At 47.2% G+C, this 17,486-nt stretch overlaps 2 protein-coding genes across 17 annotated transcripts in view; one reads left to right on the forward strand and one right to left on the reverse strand.

The window, feature by feature from the left end:
- LOC119450260 (E3 ubiquitin-protein ligase TRIM33) overlaps positions 1-6,216 on the reverse strand; it is a 148,272-nt gene extending 142,056 nt beyond the window's left edge. For 4 of the 13 annotated variants that reach the window (XM_049665744.1, XM_049665743.1, XM_049665740.1 and 1 more), the window contains exon 1: positions 5,671-6,214. In XM_049665744.1, the coding sequence (XP_049521701.1) occupies positions 5,671-5,851 (181 nt within the window). In that variant the 5' untranslated portion in view covers positions 5,852-6,214. Of the gene's footprint in view, positions 1-5,670 lie in introns of all 13 variants that reach the window. The other 9 variants (XM_049665739.1, XM_049665738.1, XM_049665746.1 and 6 more) reach the window with 6 other exon arrangements.
- A 447-nt stretch (positions 6,217-6,663) lies between these two features.
- On the forward strand, positions 6,664-16,321 carry LOC119450262 (anaphase-promoting complex subunit 4). 4 transcript variants are annotated; one of them, XM_037713666.2, is made up of 4 exons: positions 6,664-6,776; positions 8,378-8,624; positions 10,103-13,587; positions 14,240-16,321. In XM_037713666.2, exons 2-3 carry the CDS (start codon positions 8,384-8,386, stop codon positions 12,193-12,195), a joined length of 2,334 nt encoding a protein of 777 aa, XP_037569594.1. In that variant the 5' UTR covers positions 6,664-6,776; positions 8,378-8,383; the 3' UTR covers positions 12,196-13,587; positions 14,240-16,321. The 4 variants fall into 4 exon arrangements, with proteins under 4 accessions (XP_037569594.1, XP_049521707.1, XP_049521708.1 ...); XM_049665750.1 differs by having other exon boundaries at positions 6,749-6,764; XM_049665751.1 differs by having other exon boundaries at positions 6,759-6,779.
- Positions 16,322-17,486: the final 1,165 nt, after the last annotated feature.

The raw sequence follows: 17,486 nt of genomic DNA on the forward strand, positions 1-17,486 counted from the left end.
GGATGGTGTCTGCGTGCACGTGGCTTCGGCACGAGTTGAATTTTCCCAGAAGCGGCGTTACATAGGGTTCCTTGAGAGAAGGTTACGGAACGTGGCCCGCAGTGCTGCTTTTGATTCGGCCAGGTCAGTGTACAAGAGGTTGCACTGGGTCCGCACGAGCAGTGAAACCGAAATTCGTGCACCTGTGCGCTGTTATGATCGACATGCGATTCGACCTCTCAAGTGTGGGAAACGTTCCAGCTCGCTGTCCCTAGTCGGGGTAATTGGCCTCATCCTCGAGAAAGCGTCACCCCTGTGACCCCTGCCACGAGGTAATTGCCCTCATCCCCGAGAAAGCGTCACCCCTATGGACTGACACGGGTAACCAGCAGGCCACGAAGAGGAAGAGGCCGTCGACTCCGCAACTTGACACGGGGACACAGGACTGCGCCGAAGAGGCAGGCACTGAGACCGCCATGGGCGCAACGCAGACTTCCGACTACCACAAGTGAATGACCCTTTCGGCGCGGAACACGCAGGCACTGACACATCCACGGGCGCAATCCCTCGCAGACTTCGACTACCACAAGACCACGGGAAGTGAAGGACAATTTCGGTGGGGACCCCTCCACCGATTTTAACGGCTGTACGCGAGGGGTTATTTAAGGCCCCCCTGCCCCCCCCCCCCCTCCCCGTGTTATAAAGAACCGCTCGAGACTCGGACAGAGTCACAACCATGTACCACTGAAGTGAACACTTCTATTTTTAACATCATGATGCCCGCCTTCGTCGCCGTCTCCTGATTCTTGCGGTAAAGAGCCACCTCACCCTGTTGAGATCTTATCAGTGCGACATGTGCAGTTTCCCGCACGTGCGGAAGACCGTGCGGATTGAGCGTAAACCGGCCCAAGGGGTCGTCAGGCACATGCATTCAAGTCTCCCAGGTGCAGGACAGAAGCTGCCTCGGCAGATAGCCCGTTTGGTGAAGATAATTTTTAAAAGGTTTTTGCTACTGCTTAGTCCTTCATGGGCACAGGAATGCAAACTTTATGAATTGCACACTTACGACTAGAATTCAGGAGTAATAAAATTTGAACATCGCTTTTTGCACAAAAATCGACAAACCGAACGCAACCCTTGACAAAGCCTTCCGCGTTTTACTCAACATGGCGGCGGTATCTCCATTCTGAATGCAAAGACATGGTATTGAGGCATCGGAATCAGCCGCGCAAGGTGCTTACATACCGAAGCCAAGGGGCGGCCTTTGCGCAAGCCCAAGGCGTGTCAAGTTCATCCTTTCCCTCCAATATCATGCACTGGCTCCCACGCAGTCAGTCGTACACCATTTCGACAAGAGCTCCCTCCCTGGGCGCTGCCATAATCCACGATGGACTTCGGCGTGCGGTCATGAACACCTGCTCGAAAACCTGGTATGGATAATACATTCACGAATTACCAGGGGCTCTTATCAACCAGCACATCTTGTCGAAATCACGAAGACCATTGGCCAGTGCCAGCCACGCCAGTGCCTCAAGAGCAGCCGCTGCTGACGTTGTCACGTTTCCAGCACTAGTAGTGCCGGTTCTTGAATACTGCAGCTCAATATAAAATATGTCCACAAAACTAGAGTCGGTTCTGCGTCGAGCTTCGTACACCTTTGTCCGACGCCAGCTCGGACGCAACACGCCCGCCTAGCGCGAGATGCACCCCCTTGTTCCACTCCGACTGGCTGGTACTCACTGCACCTTCGCCACCAAGTAGCAACTGCTAACAGCAGTCCTATTCCTCTCACCTTGAGTCGACAGACCCGAAACCGCACTGCTGGTCTACAGACCCCGATTACCCGAACCCGCCGCCATTGGCATTTCTTCAAAGTCCTTGCAATGTCTGCCTGCCGCTTCTGGAGCCAAGAGCCATAAGTGCTCCCCCATTTCTACATCCACACTTTCCTTCTTCCTGTTATCCCTTTCCCGCCATTCTCCGTTTGAAGGCACTGTGGTCCAATTCAGCATGGGCGTAACGCCTCTCCATAGCTGCCCGACTCTCCTGAGCCGAATAAATACTACTAGCGACACCTCAGTGTAATCTCGCCAGCATAAGGGACGAGTATGATAACTAATTCAGGGTAGGTGTGTGTTCAGGGCTGGTATCCTGGTCAGCCTTTATTTCAAGCAGTCCCCCATGTAATCGGCGAAAGCTGGCGGCACATGAACGACTGTCAGAGAAGGTGAATATGGACTCCTCCTTCCCAGTGGCCGAATCACTAAAAATGACGCGCTGTGTTCTCTGGAACAGGGGGGATCAGGAAGGCCCTCCACTATACCACCTTTCATGCATCGACCCTGTTGAAAACAGTGTACACAGACAAATTTTCCAATTGTGCAACACCAGCATCACTTAGCGCAGGAATGCCTAGCTAATCCAGCACGTCCGCGGGTACTGACCACAGAGACATTTCCGTTGTCCTAGTCCTTCAATTATTCAGCATGTCTTGTTAGATCCGGCCAGCGACAGGCCTGCTGCCCAAGCTTCATTCAAGAAAATATCCGCCGCACCCAAATTCTCCCGGGCCTTTTGTGCGTGACAGTGGATATCGTTGGCCCGACGACCGTCGCACAATGGATCATCTAGGAGCCTGTGCCCACATGCAAGTGCCCTGGGTGCGTATCCCTGCTGGCGTCAACTAAAATACGCAGTCCTTTCCGCCCGAGAATCAACAGCCTGTGAACTCGATGTTTCTACCGTTCTCTAGCGCTATTCCCAAGATGGCGAGTCAACTCTAGGAGATGAAGACAACTACGGATGAATGCCACGGACAACAGATTTTGTGGGTGTCAACATAGCTGACGTCACTCGCGGGGAAGGTGGCTGCACAGAGATAACGCAACACGAAAGGGAAGGGCTTTGTGAGGTACAGGGTAGAAGAGCCTTTGGTGAATGGGCATGCTGGTCGATCAGTGATAGAACTTTTTTTTTCTTTCTTCAGGGGTCGCCGGAGGGAAGAGTGGGGCCTAGGCAGACAGCATCCTGGTACACAGAAATTTTGGACAAAGGGGGGGGGGGGAGGGGTCGACGTTCCCGGTGTCTCTCCCCCACCCCCAGTGTCGACCGGTTGGTGATGTTTGTGCGCGTTCCCCTCAGCCAGAGAACTGAGTACACGAGGGCTTAAAAGCACCTGGCGCTTAGCTACCATAAGGGCTGCAAAGCATAGAGCCAACTCACCCTTTCTTTTGAAACCACTATATATTAAAAGTATCAGCGCGAAGTCTGTTGTGAGGATTGTGAGTCTCGATAGATTCAGCACCTATTTTCTGACTTGGCTCCTTTCTCTTCTGGCACATGCCTGGTAAATATGTAAAACAAACAAGTTAAACTTCCAGAAAATCTGGCAGGTACAGCGTTAGAACATTCTGGACATTGTCCAGCTGGTAGAGACATCTATCGGGCGTCCAGGAGGAGCCTTCGACCCTTGGAATCTCAAAAACCCTTTAAAACGTGAGGAGCAGATTCAATATCGCCGTTATTCTTGAAATGCATCCCCTTCCGAATAAGAAAGGAAACGCTACCACGAAACCACTTCTCCAATCAAGAAGCATCCCTCCATTGTCAGGAGAAGCAACCTCCAGGGTTGAGAAACGAAGGGCAGAACGAAACGTGAATTGAAAATGGAGCACGAAAGGTACCTAACGAATTCCAAGGCCGCGTGAGAGGAGGAGTGAGGGTTAAACGTTTCCGAAAAAAAGGGGGACCAAGAAAAGGCAGGAGGGGATGGGGACAGGAAAGAAATTCCAGGAAGTCGACGAGTGAAAGGGAGGCAATCCCACGCGGGGACCGCTGCTGGGCGGCGACTGCGAGGAGGCGTTGCAAGACGATGGTGGGGAAAACGCACGCCCCTCTCCGCACGTCTGCTGTTCTCAGCAGTTTTTTTTTTTTCTCCTCACTCAACCTGCAAGGACAGTTTACTACTTTGCGGTCCCTTACCTCTTGTCCAACAGCGCACGTTTGTCCCCGCGTTTAAGATTCTCACCTGCAGAAATCTTCAGTTGGTCCCTGTTAACCACAAGTGTTTCCTGCTACATGAGGGGCTACACAGGCTAACTTAGATTTATGCAAGGAAAGGGCACGCATCTACTAAATGTTCGGTGGCAAAGTTGGCTAACTGCTGATGCGTTTTACAAAAAAAAAAAAAACGACACAGAATCAAGGTTAGTCCTGTGAGATGTTCTGCGCATGCGCCGACACTATACGCCCAGCGGACGTGATTTCCCTAAAGGCTGATTCACACCGCACCGACACGAGAACAATATTGTTCTGCCGACTGATGACGCGAGCAGTTTACAGGACGGAAAACGCTGTCGCCAACAGTCGGCCGACCAAAATCGGTGCCGTGTCGGCCTAGTGTGAATCAGCCTTAATCGAACGATTTGAAACGGCGGTGTAGTGTCCAAGATTTCCGCGACACTGCGCATGCGCACGGTTTCTACAAATAGCGAAACTACGTAGCGAAACCAATTTTAGCGTACGCTATCAGCACTGCATACATAAGAACGCAAGCAGTACTCGGGTTCTGCGCATGCGCGGTGTCGCTGACCCTACATTAGTGCGCGTGCAAAGCCGCTTGCGTTTGAAGTTTACGTACGCTTTTAACTATGAGCCTACCTGGCATGAGCGGTATGTGTGAGTGATGCCACGCCTCCGTCCATAACGAAAACTGGAGAGAAAATGACTTTTTAATGAGTTGTAGTAAGTCATCACGTCCACTTTTACAAGCCAAGCGAAGTAATAAGTGTTGGGAACCTATCACCGCCACAATTTTGCGAGACAAAGTTGCAAACTGGATAATCCGTCGTCATTAGCCCTGCCTACATTTACAGATCGCATGCCTGTGAATGTTTCGCTTGTATCACACGGCTAAATAATATAGACAGCCGTTTTACCATTTGCGCACGCCCACTTTAAGACAGCGTTGTAAAAGCTTGGCAAGCAAGGAAGTAAGAATAATTACACCTAATGTACCCCGCAACAATTTGTAAAGATAAAGAAAGTGGTTGATTACCCCCTCACTGTACGGCCCCAAAGGAAGAGCCAACCGCAAAATATTTGCAGGTCGAGCACGATAAAAAGACGGGCGCAATATGACAACCGTTCGAGCGCGCCGCGCATTGCCAACAATCGGCGCACGTGCCACCTTCAAAAACACCGAAATTACGCCGCCGATCTGAGCCCGTCTTTCTCGTGCTCCGTCGAACGATCCCACGCGGGTCCCACGTTTATGTCGTTCGGCGGCGCTCGATCGTTCCGTCTTTGAATTTCCCACAACATATAAACGCAGCTAGGCGCCAAAATACCGATGCACACCGCCAACTGCGGAGCACCGACAACTGTCACTAAGGTTGCCGGCAATTCAACAGCAGCGGGCGCACGGAAACGGGCAAATCGGCGGCATAAGTGACAGTTCGTCTGCTGAACGAAAACGTGAAATCGAGACTACCGGCAAACACATCAGCATGAAATAAGCTTTTGTCGCCTGAAGCGTGTTGTGGACTCGCCGGCAACATCACACGCGGCGACGTTCCTTCCGTTGCAGTCACTTCAATTTGTAGCGGTAAATTTCTTCACCCGGTCACCTCGAACAAGCAGAATTACTGCGTTTACGGGGAAGAATAAAACGCGTGGAAATGGCCTGCTCACCGGTGGGATCTGTCGGGATGCATAGCTTGCAGGCGGTGTGGAGGCACGGCAGTAGTTGTGGTTCGCTCGTTTCCGAAACGTCCTGCTTACAGAATACACACTTGGTGTCCAGTCCGGCGTCTTCGGCGGGGCCGCCCGTCACCTGCTCGGTGGTGGTTTGTGCGCCGTCGTGAGTCTCCATCTCGGCATCGGTTCCCACAGTCCAAATTGGAACACACGTAATAACGAAAACAATTCACGAGGAACGTCACAGTCACGTCGTAAGAAACATTACCGAACACATTCACTCCTCACAGCCACCAGAGTAGGCAGAAGCGGCAGAGCACCAAGCCTACCGCCACAACGAGAGCTGGAAACGCTGCGCCATCTATATTTTCAGAAAGGCAAAAATGAAGCGAGTGCCCTGCACGGCGACCTATCAGGAAGTTCACTTCGCATCAGGAAGCCTCTGATTGGTCCAACCTTGATGTACTGATGACCCCCCAGCCAATCACAGATTGCAGTGTGTTGAAAATTTTATTTTTACTCTAGTTGGTTCTGTCACAGAACACCTACAACCAGCGCTCTATGGTTTCTTTTCTTTTTTTTCCCCCCTCGCGAGCACTGCTAGTGCGTTCTCTTCCAACTGATATGGCTCAGAAAACCGCGCGTCGCCTTCGGATTCATCCGCTAGGACTGTAAACAAACGTTGTCCTTGATGACGTATGAGGTGTCCTTTCGTTTATGCAACAGCGCTCGCTCAACGCTAGTGGCAGCAAAAAACAATTAATCGAAGTTGAGTTTCTGTCATACTACATGAAAGAAACCGATAAAATAAATAGAAAATGCAGTAAAAAATATTATAATGGTGCTCATAATTTAAAAACATAAGTACGTTTTTAGTTGTTTCAAGTAATATTAGTATTACAATCATTGCCTGATATGTATGTACGTATTGCGCTTACGGAATATTTCGCTAGACTTTAGCACCTTCCGCTGTGACATCGTCACTTGTCAACATTCGCTGTGAAATTGCGCCCGGCTGGCAACATTGTAAACATGTTTCTCCCGCAAATCTTGGATGTTCGGATCCATGCTCGGATGTATGCTTGAACGTTCGTTGACAGGTTGTACGCCATTGATCTCAACTGTAGTACATATGACAACGGCACTGTAGTACATATCAGTAGGTTGTACCACAGCCTCAGATTATATAGGAGGCTGTGGTTGTACATATACGGGCTGTAGTATAGGCGACTTCTCTAAAGTTGGGGCTCATAAATGAACGTGTAATTTCGGAAAACCGCACCGTAACCTGAATATGTGAGTCCCTAGTTGTCCCTTCTCTGTACCTGATCTTCAAGCGAGATGTTTACCGTTGCTGTCAAGTCTACGAATTCCGGCAACTAGTGGTGTCGTAGATTATTGTAGTGGAAATAACAGCGCAAAGGAGGGGACGCAGCGTAGTAATGCAAACACAGATGCATGCGTCTCGTCGTTTGCGCTGTTCGTTCCTGCTTTAATAATAATAATAATAATAATAATAATAATAATAATAATAATATAATAATAAAAAAGCATGAATCGGCTCATTTCGGCTCACGTCTACATTTCTGTGCACGCATTGCCATGTGGTGGGACTTTCGAGCTCATCGTAGTATGCTGTTACGAGGTGCCTCACTTGAGCACAGGTCCGTGCGCCTGGCCGATAGAGCTTAGAGGCTTTTATATTAGGGGGCCCGAACGCTTGCGTCCCTCTAATCTAAAACTCTCTTTGTGAAAAACTTGATACGTCGTTGCGACAAAAAAAAAATAATAATAATGAATAAATATTACAACCTGTGTATCGGCGCACGCAGATTACATTGCCCAAAAGCTCCTGCCTGTAAAGGAAAGGGTGATGTGCGTGTGTGTAGGTTGAGATCCGTAAATTTGGGTGACTTGGCAACGTGCAGCACTGGTAGGAGAGTTGGCATTTATTCTTGCCCAGCATGACCTTGCTTTGGATATTTACACCCACATCATATTGTGACTGATATGTCTCGTAATATGATAGCTATGTTCTTTCTGTCGTAGTTATTGTCGAGGGTTCCAGCTAACTAGTCGCCATGCAGTCCAGAGAAAGCTCTAAAGTGGAAAAAGGCATTATAGGCAGAACATCGAAGAACGGGGCTTAACTTTTTGTGTCAACCATGTTTGACGAGATTTTGCAGCTGTGGGCTCCAGGGGCGGTAGTGCAGAGTACGGCTTTGTCATCGTTCTGAAGAAGCACACAGGGAGTGAAGCCAAAAGCAACATTTAGGGAATTCACACATTTCAAAATAATAATGTGCGTGCTTTAACCTGCTGAGCGCTAGCTGACGTCACATCATTCCTGTCTGCCTGTACGTTACTTGAGCTTTTAAACATAGTGCTGATTTACATGTAACAGGCTGTGCAAAACATAAGAAGCCATTAAAATTCTTGAAGCCATCATTTGAGTTGCACATCCATGACTGCTGTCTGTGTGTTCTTTCCACTGCCCTGTGTTTCTTGTCGGCATCACTTTTGCATGCGGTTGTACACATGACACTGACTGACATGTAACAAATCTACCTGTAACATGCTGTGCAAAACTGATGAAGAAGCCATTAAAATTCTTGCACCTATCATCAGAGATGCATAGTGGAATGAGCTGCACATCTGTGACTGCTGTCTCGTTACCTGTGTTTTCTTTTCCCCTGTGCAGGAAGTGATGGCCTCCTTCCGTCAGGTGAACGAGCGGCATGTGTCAGCTGAAGTAGAGCTGATGCTGTGGTCGCCACGACTGGACCTGATTGCTCTCGCACTGAAACAGGGGGACGTGGCACTGCACCGACTCTCGTGGAAGCGTGTCTGGCTGCGCACACCCCCTGGTGGCAAGGAGCATGATGTCGCTGTCCTCAGTCTGGCTTGGAGGCCCGATGGCAAGATACTTGCCATTGGCTATAGCACTGGTGAGCTCCAATGCAGGCAAAGCAAGAATATGTACAAATGAAGGACATCCCCATGAAAAGCATTGTGCTCACTCTCAGTGCCTTATGTGTTCTTATGGATAAGTTCCACAGTCAAGTTATGCAGCTTCTTTACGATGAAGGCATGCACACATTTATTTTAGCATAATATGCTGTATGGTAAATCATGTGGTTATAGTTTGCAATTGGCATTTGCTTGTGAATGGAAATGAGTTAACAGTGGTGGCAGCGTTATAAGTTTTCAAAAAATGAATATTCAAAAGCAAACTACATAGAAGCAAGACAACAAACGAGATGGTAGGAGACATGGTTCTGACTGGACATGCTACTGATTATGTGCTAGCTGGCTCACCTCTTCACGTTTGTTGGCTATCCTTCTATTGTGTTTGGTCTTTCAATTCAGTTAGTGCTATTAAGAAAGTCACAGAGTTATGACTCTTTCACAGTGTTCACTGAGTGGTTAATTGTGCGCAGTTACTGTGAAAAGCAGGACACCTTTCATGAAATTTTTTCTGATAATTCTTGTGACCATTGTGCTTAGTAGTGAAAGTCATGTGGCATGAAATGCCCTATATCTGAGGACTATGGTCTGGTTAGTGCTTGAAACATTTGTTGAAGGAAATTGCATGAGCCTATTTTATCTCTCGAGTTTCCGCATTGGCATGAAGTGTACTGCTAAGGTAATAACTGTACCTTCGACGCTTCAAGCTAGGCTCATTCTCACTTCAACTTCATGGCCACCCCAAAAGTCACATGTGCCATGCACATCTTCTGATGTTTGGGCTGGATTAACGAGAGTTAGCACCACTGCTAGACAAGCTGTTTACTGTGGTGAGGATTGTCAAAGGCCATATTTCTACTCACCTGAACATGTTTCACGGAAAGTGCACATTTCACTGGAAAGAGCTGCATGGCAGCGCCACCTGCTGTGTTTTGTGGTGGCAAAGCTTTTCTGGTCAACTTATACATCACATCCATTCGGGATAGGCAGAGTTTGCTGGCATCGTTTGCAAATCTTGTGTGTACATTGCTTTGAAATTTGAACTAACAATGTGGTGTACAAAAAAAAGTATTACATTATGTTACACCAATTTCAATGCATACATAATTTATACAATCCGTTTCAAACTTCCCCTTTATTCCCTAACGTGGGCCAATCCATGTTATATCTTATAAGTGCAGCTTACAAACTTATGCTGGTAAGATAATTTTGAAAGTGTCGCAGTCATCCCTTGGTGGGGGGCAAATTACAGAGGTGGTTCATAAATGTGTTTTGCTATTACTTTCAATATAGCTTGGTTGCTTAGGTGTATTTCATGTTTTATAATTATTTCCTTACTATTATTATTATTAGTAGTAGTAGTTGTACTAGTAGTATTTAAATAAAACCTGTATGTTGCAAATACCTTCAAACCAAGGAGGCTCAGAAAAATCAGTGCACTTTCATTTCTTTACTTCAGGGACCATCATTCTCTGCAATGTGGAAAATTCGGACATAGTACACACCCTAACTCTGTCTTGTGGGATTACGTGCCTCTGCTGGTCCAGTGATGGCACCACAGCAGAAGATGCCGAACTGCAATCGCGCATACTTTACCGTGACTTCTCTGCTGCATACTTGCCAAAACTGCCGAGCCTCAACAAGAGCTATGGCTGCACCTCATCGGCTAAATCTGTTGAAGAAAATGTGGATGACTGCAAGATGCTCAAGGAACAGGAGGACTTCAACATCCTCATTGTAGGTTTAGCCAATGGGAGTGTTTCCCTGTATGCCTATGGAGTGCTACTCTGCCTTGACTTTGAAGTGATACTCGTAGACTGCACTGGGGAGCATACGAAGAGGGTGATCTCTGCGTGGCTGTCAGACCATTTCAGCAGGCTTACTGTAGTCGTAGAAAGCGAAAGAGATGGCGCTAGCAGGTGCATGTACCTTCACGTGTACAACATGCCACAACTGCGGGAGAAACGTGGAGAGCTTCGCATGGTGGCCCTCAAGTATGGCCAAATAGCTTCGCTGGCAACTTACCTAACAAGCACTATGAGCTCCATTAAGGAAGCCTGGGAGGACATTCTCCTTGAAGTGGACTCCAAACTTGCTAACTATGCTCAGGAAAAGCGACGTACATCCAGCGGCACAGTCAGCGATGATTTTCTTGAACTGCTCATGTTTGGCACGCCGTCAGACGCGCTCGAAAAGTTCCTGGTGCATGATCTCACAGAGAAGGGTCTCAAGAAACTGGGCCACTCTATTGAGCTCTGCTACTCCAATGTGCAGAAGTATGTTCTTAAGCAGCTGCAGGGCGTCACACAGGCTGTCTACTTTCATCTGGCCGACCTTCAGGGCATGGCACTGTGGGAGGACAGGTTTGGAGCCCTGGGACTGCGCAACGCGGCTGTGATGAATGCCCTTGGATGCACAGGGTCCTTTCTCCTGAAGCTTGCGGAGTTGCTGCAGGTAATCGAAGTGAGCATCCGCAACTTCAAGGCTTTCTTCCGCTGGCTGTATGTGGTCATTTTGCGGCTCTCTGATGACTCTGTGCCGCCTGAGGTGACCCGCATCTCGCAACAAGAGATTGTGTTTGTTGCTGAGTTCCTGAAGGAAAACTTTGCAGTCGAGTGGAGTGAGGAGAATCGGTTGTCTTTCAGCCTGGAGAGGGTTGGTCAGTACCTCAAGGATGAGCCACTCGTTTTTCCACTGCCAGCACACCTGAACGCCTGGCTGAAGTTTCTGGAACATAACCCTGCTGTGCTGAACTTAGCCATCCCCCACCACTCCCAGAGCTCACTTGTTCAGGAGCACAAACAGCTTGAGCAGGCAGCCGCAGATGCATTTGTGGGTCTCACAGATGCCCTCAGACCATGTGTTTCAAAGGAAGCACAGATCACGCTTGCTGCTATGGCGCACCCCGAAAGGCTCTCTGTGCTGTCGCATGTGACTTCAAGCAAGGATGACTGTATTTACACCTCGTTCGTGCCATGCCGCACCATGGGGCAGGACCTATACTTGGTCAAGCATGTGACAGCAACGGGAGAGTTTTTTGTGGCCCGCCTTTACTTTGAGAAATTTCGACACATAGCAGATGGGGGTGATGCAAAGTGCTATGTTGTTCTTGATGCTCAGTTCTACAATGAAGATGTTCTGTCAGTTCTGATGTGCAAGGAAGGCGAACACACAGACTCCAATGTTCCTTTGCTTGTTCAACTGGGGCTAAAGCACGTCCAGAACTACTTCAAACCTTTGCAAAGATGTGCACCCCATCATGTGATACTCGTAGAGATGGGCATCCAGCCCACTGATGCTGCAAATTGTCTGGAAAAGATGGACTTCCGGCGGCTCGAGAAAATGCGCGCTGCTTCATTTGCTGTCAGTGGTGCGCGGAATGTCGTGTGTGTGCTGTTTCATTCCCGTAGGCGAGTGCGAACATTTGAGATGGATGTGGAGGAGGAAGACGATGAAACCGGTGATGAAGATGAAGAGGATAAAGATGCAAAATTTACTGCTGAGAAAGACATCACAGACTTTCAGGATGATGATAAAGAGAATAGTTTCTGAACTAAAGCTTTGTGTGAATCACTTGACGCTTGCCAGAACATTGTTGGATGGTGCGCTTACATTGTTGGTATGTACAGCCTTCTCCCTTTAGTACAGAGCTGTTCACGTGGTTGTGTTACAGTTGAAGCTTTATTATGAATCATGTGCTGTGATTTCATTGTTTGATATTAAATGACACTATCTCAAAACTGATGCTTCAAAACATCACTAGCATTCACCTAGATGTTGCGAAACACTGAGTGCCTGTACCACGTCATTCCCAATTGTATTCAAACATGGCATGCATGGTATTGGCACCACATAAGGCTGTTAATTTATTTATGTTAAAAGAAATCATCATCATATAATCAAAGTTGGCAAATCTGATGACCAAAAATAGCCCCATGCATTCAGTATGCATTCCCGTAGTAGGTATAAGATGGTCACCCACTTCCTTTCACATTATTCTGGAAGAGTGGCTGGTGCACTGGTGGCAGATCTTTCACTTTTCAAGTGTGCAGAGGAGAGGTAGGCAGATGTTGCCGTTGTTTATTCTCTCTCACCCTCAACTTAATGTTTTCTTTGTACAAGATTAAATTTACTGGCCGTCCCTTGCCCTTGCACTCTCAACAGCTTTCTTCGATCTTCTTTTACAGATAAAGACATGCATGGCCACTCACACTTTTACGCTGTTTTAATGCTCCGGTTAATTTTTCTGGTTAATCTTTCGCATTGCTCGCAAATGCTGAAGATGGTTGGTGATGTAGGTATAGTGCAAGTTATACCTCATTTGGGTCAGCTTTTGAACAGTTCATTCAGTACAAAACTTCTGGCTGTGTACAGAGTTGTATGCAGTAGACTTGTTAATTTGTTTGCAGTTTATTAGATGTTTTGGTTAATTCAATCCCGACCGAAGGTCCCGGCCAGTGTCCATATATTTCTATGGCCCAAAACTAGTTATTTCGATCCTGAATTTAGCTTTCGCTGAATAATTCAAACTTGTCTGGTCATCATGGTGGTCACCAATGGTGACCGCATCCCAATGATGATCACAGTGGTGACTCCAACAACGGCAGAGTCTGTCTTGGCATCACTTAGGGTGCAGTGAATGCATCGAATGCACATCACCTCCCGTTCTCACGTCGAAAATGCCAATTTTTGGCCTGCCTCAGGACCATTTTAAAGCAGAAACAGTACCTCAGAATTAATTAATACAGTATGTACCCAATTCTAACACGAAGTTCTTTTTTCCAAGAACATTTGTTCGAGAATTGCTTGGGCTGAACTATCTGATACGAAATGAAAAGTGCATTCCCAACAGCGTACCATCAGAGCCAGCCTAGCCAGCGTCAGAGCCGTTGCCTTCACAAGATGCCTACCATGGATGGCAACAAAACGAGTTCATGCATAGTCGTATAATACCCGTCACACGGGCACTCGAAAGTCTTTTGAGCAAAATGACTTCTCCTGAAAAAGAGTTTCGCCTGCAGACACACGACAGGGAGCGATCTCTTTTTCAGAAGCGGTCTTTTCTGGAAGAGGAGTTCACCGATCTCCTTTACGGCCGAAAAGGAGTAGCCTCAAAACCAGTGGGCACCAGCAATTATCACATATTAAAGAAAATAATCGAATATGTAATTTTCTGTCGCCTAGGCTCATCATAAAAAACAATTTTATGTCTCGCAGAAGGTGTAGTAAACCCAGTAATGCTCATTTTCTTCTGTACTCTCGTAAGCAGGTCGAACGGGCTGGGGATGTCACGTGATGACACTCTTTAAACCACTACAATAAATCTTTATATTAACATTTCTTATGTTAAATTTATTTGAAAAACGTGTAAACAATAAGTTTTCACTTTATATTTCGAGATATATAAGTTTTTTTTTTTTGCCGATATTGTTTTGAACGCTAGCGCCACGCTTTCGGTAGTGTGTCCAGAAGGAAACACTAAAAGGAGATCGTCGGCGCCGTGTGTCTGCTGCGCAACACCTCTTCATTCAAAAGTCTTTCAGCTTGGTAAAAGACCGCTTATGTAAAAGAGTTTTTGCGTGCTCGTGTGACAGAGGTATAAGATGACGTGCCACTTTCAGTCTGATTACGAAAGCATATTCAACCGATTCTGGTTGGCGCATCATAGCCTCAGTTGCTTTTGCGTCATAAAACCCTACATAACTAACTATCAACCAATAAGTTATTTTATGTGTTAATCCAGCGGCAACAAGTCGAGTCACGTGTTCATTGTGTTTCAGAGAATTTCATGCGTGTCAGGACCAGGGTATCGTACCGGAACTGAACTGAACTGGAACGTTACAATTTTTTTCACCACAATTTTAAATTGAGCATAAAAAATTTGTGGAGCCGCAACATTCATATGGAGACTGATTACCTACGAAGCTACTTAGGCTGCATACACAGGCTGCATACGTTATGAAATCATACATTTTTTTCATACTGCACCACACTACATCGACACACGCGCGGGCACGGTCAGCGCACCCCCCATGCATCTGCCACAACCACTGCTGTAGCCGCGCTGGCACCTCCGACGCGCGGGACATTATAACCACAGAAGCAGCAGGCGATGTGCACAATCGACTCTATTCGTGTCCAATCATATCATTTCCATTCCTGTCGCCGATACAGACACAAGCCACCCAGGTTACCCCCCAAGGGAGTGCATGCGGGGGATGAATACAGGGGCTAAAGGTAAACAGCTTCGCTGTAAAAATAATAGCTTTTGGTTCAGGCTGGCCACCTTTCTTGGAGCTTTTCATCCATGCAATGCTACTGCATTTGCGAATACACACCATCTTCCCCTGATTTTAGAAGTAGCAGCACCATTACTATGGTTTTCAACATATCCTATTGGGGGGCAGACATGTTAGTAAAACACTCGTAAGCATTTGATATTGGTGACCATCAAACAGTTTTCTGTTAGTTGGAGACATATACATGGACATTGAAATAAATAAGCACTTCCATGCTGGGTCATGGCTTCCCATTGAACATGTTGAAGTAGGTGCAACAGAAATTACATATTGTTTTTTACATGTGCTTCTGCAACATAATTTTGAAATGAAAGCTCTTTTTGCCTACTATCCCGGGTTGTTGCAAAGGTTTCGTTATAATAAACGGGTATGACCTGCCCTCTTGGTGATGACGCCCTTGGGAGAGAGAAGGGTATCACAGGGGGCAAATTAAAATTGCATGGAAAAAGACATCTCACAGAGAGATTCTACGATAGTCCAGGATCCCCTTTCTGTACTGTGGTTTCCCTCTTGACCTCTTCCATTGCTGGAAACTTGCGTCGGTAGAATACGAGGTGGAAGACGTTAGATCATTTTCTGGTGTTGCACCTCAAACGGCGTTCTCTAGATGTGTCTGGTCCACTATGACAAGAGGTCTTCCTTTTGGAAAAAAAAAGTCCCAGCCTCACAGGTGTCACAGTCATGCCCGTGCTTACCTATGCAAAATTTGGCCGCTCGTCTGCATTCGTGCCAAATAGAATATGGGGGCTGAATTCGCAAAGCGTTTCGTTCATTCTCTTTGCCATTGGCTGGCCACCTTCTCTAACATTATTTCCAGCATCAGTATTAGGTGAAATTTTCCTTTAGTAACTATTCTAGCGTAAGAGCTTTTCTTGAATACAGGCCCATGGCCCGTATTCACAAAGCTACTTCGTTAACGCTAATTAACAACAGGCAGTTGAGCAACAAAATAAATGTTTCTGAGCCCGCATACCCGCATTGGATATGCGGGTATGAGCCAGGGATAAGAAGGAAGGAAAGAAAGGAAGGAAGAAAGAAATAGCAGGTACGGGGCAAGCTGCGCCAGCGCCAGATCCCGTAACGCGCGCAACCAATCTGGGTCGTTTGGTGTGTTGCGGGAGGGAAAAAGGAAGAAAAGGGGGTTGGCGCGCGCTCCGCCGGCCTTCCCTCGTCTCAAATCAGTTTCGGCGCCCGGATAGGAAGGCTGTGCGTGGTGCGTTCCGCCGAGGATCCGGCTGCGTTTGAGCAACAGCGGCGCGAACTCGCTCGGCAAAAGGCTCGTCGTCGACATGCTGATTCTAGCGTGAGGCCTTCTGAAGCCCAGGCGAAAGCCAGAGTTGTGGGCCCCAAGTTGCGGGAGCATGATGTTGAGGCCAAACGTCAGTATCGTGGCCCATGCCTACACTAACCATGTTGCTACGAGTATTTAATATCACCAGAGTATTTTGCCAGAGTATCGAACCAAAACTTCTTTCGTTCTGGTTCAGCAAAAACGATTCAGCAAAAACGATTTTTCCGTGCTCACGTTGGTTTCGACGGGAATTCAGGGCGCAGGCTCCTTTCCCAAGCATATCGCCCCTGAAGGAAGCCGAACGCCAGGCCGGGGTACGCTTGTACCCTTTTGAACCAGTGGGTGCCCAGCGGCGGTGGGAATCGAACCCACAGCCTCCCGCAGCCGAGGCGGGCGTTCTACCACTAGGCCACGGCTGCCTACCCTGAGTTTAGGGCTAACGAAGCAGAACGCCTGCAACAGCGTCGTTTTGCCACAAGCTTCGCTTACCCCCATTTCCTCGACTGAAAGGGCTCTGAATTTTTTAAAACTAATAACTACGTGTGGCCTGAAAAACAACAAGCATATTTTTATTCACAGTAGCAGCATCTAGGTCTCTAACAAAGTAAATTTATGCTGTCTTTCTGTAATTATTCTAGGGTAATGCAAATTGAACTGGTTCGAACCAGTTTGAACAGTTATTTTTGCGCCCTAGAGTTGAACCGGAACTGAATCATTTTTGCTGAACCAGAACGAAAGAAGTTTTGGTTCGATACTCTGGCAAAATACTCTGGTGATATTAAATACTCGTAGCAACATGGTTAGTGTAGGCATGGGCCACCATACCGTTTGTGATTGTTGCGGAGTTGTTAGATAAATGCAGAATATAGACCCAGCTATGGACTACAAATTATGGCATGTGGTCGTACTTCATCGACAGTCATAAATTGCTGTGTCAGAGTGATGAGGCTGGACAATAATTAAATAAATGTCCATTCTGTAAAGTTTACTTCGCTGCTTTTGTCGTTTTCTTATTGCCAAAGTCAGGGGCATGCTACGTATTTCTTACTAAAAATTGGGTGCGCAGTCTATTTCTGCTTTGTTTAGAAGCTCTAATGTCACTTTATGTCAGTTTTCTACTTTGAAGCATATAAAGAGGACGCACATTGAACTCGAGGATGTGTTAGAATTGTGGCAAATACTGCCAAATCAATTGGCAGTGTGTTTTGGTGTTTTTTCTGCCTCTTGGTTTATTTGACCCGCTGGATAATTTG

This window comes from Dermacentor silvarum, chromosome 4, assembly GCF_013339745.2.
Source record: "Dermacentor silvarum isolate Dsil-2018 chromosome 4, BIME_Dsil_1.4, whole genome shotgun sequence".
Lineage (NCBI taxonomy): Eukaryota > Metazoa > Arthropoda > Arachnida > Ixodida > Ixodidae > Dermacentor > Dermacentor silvarum.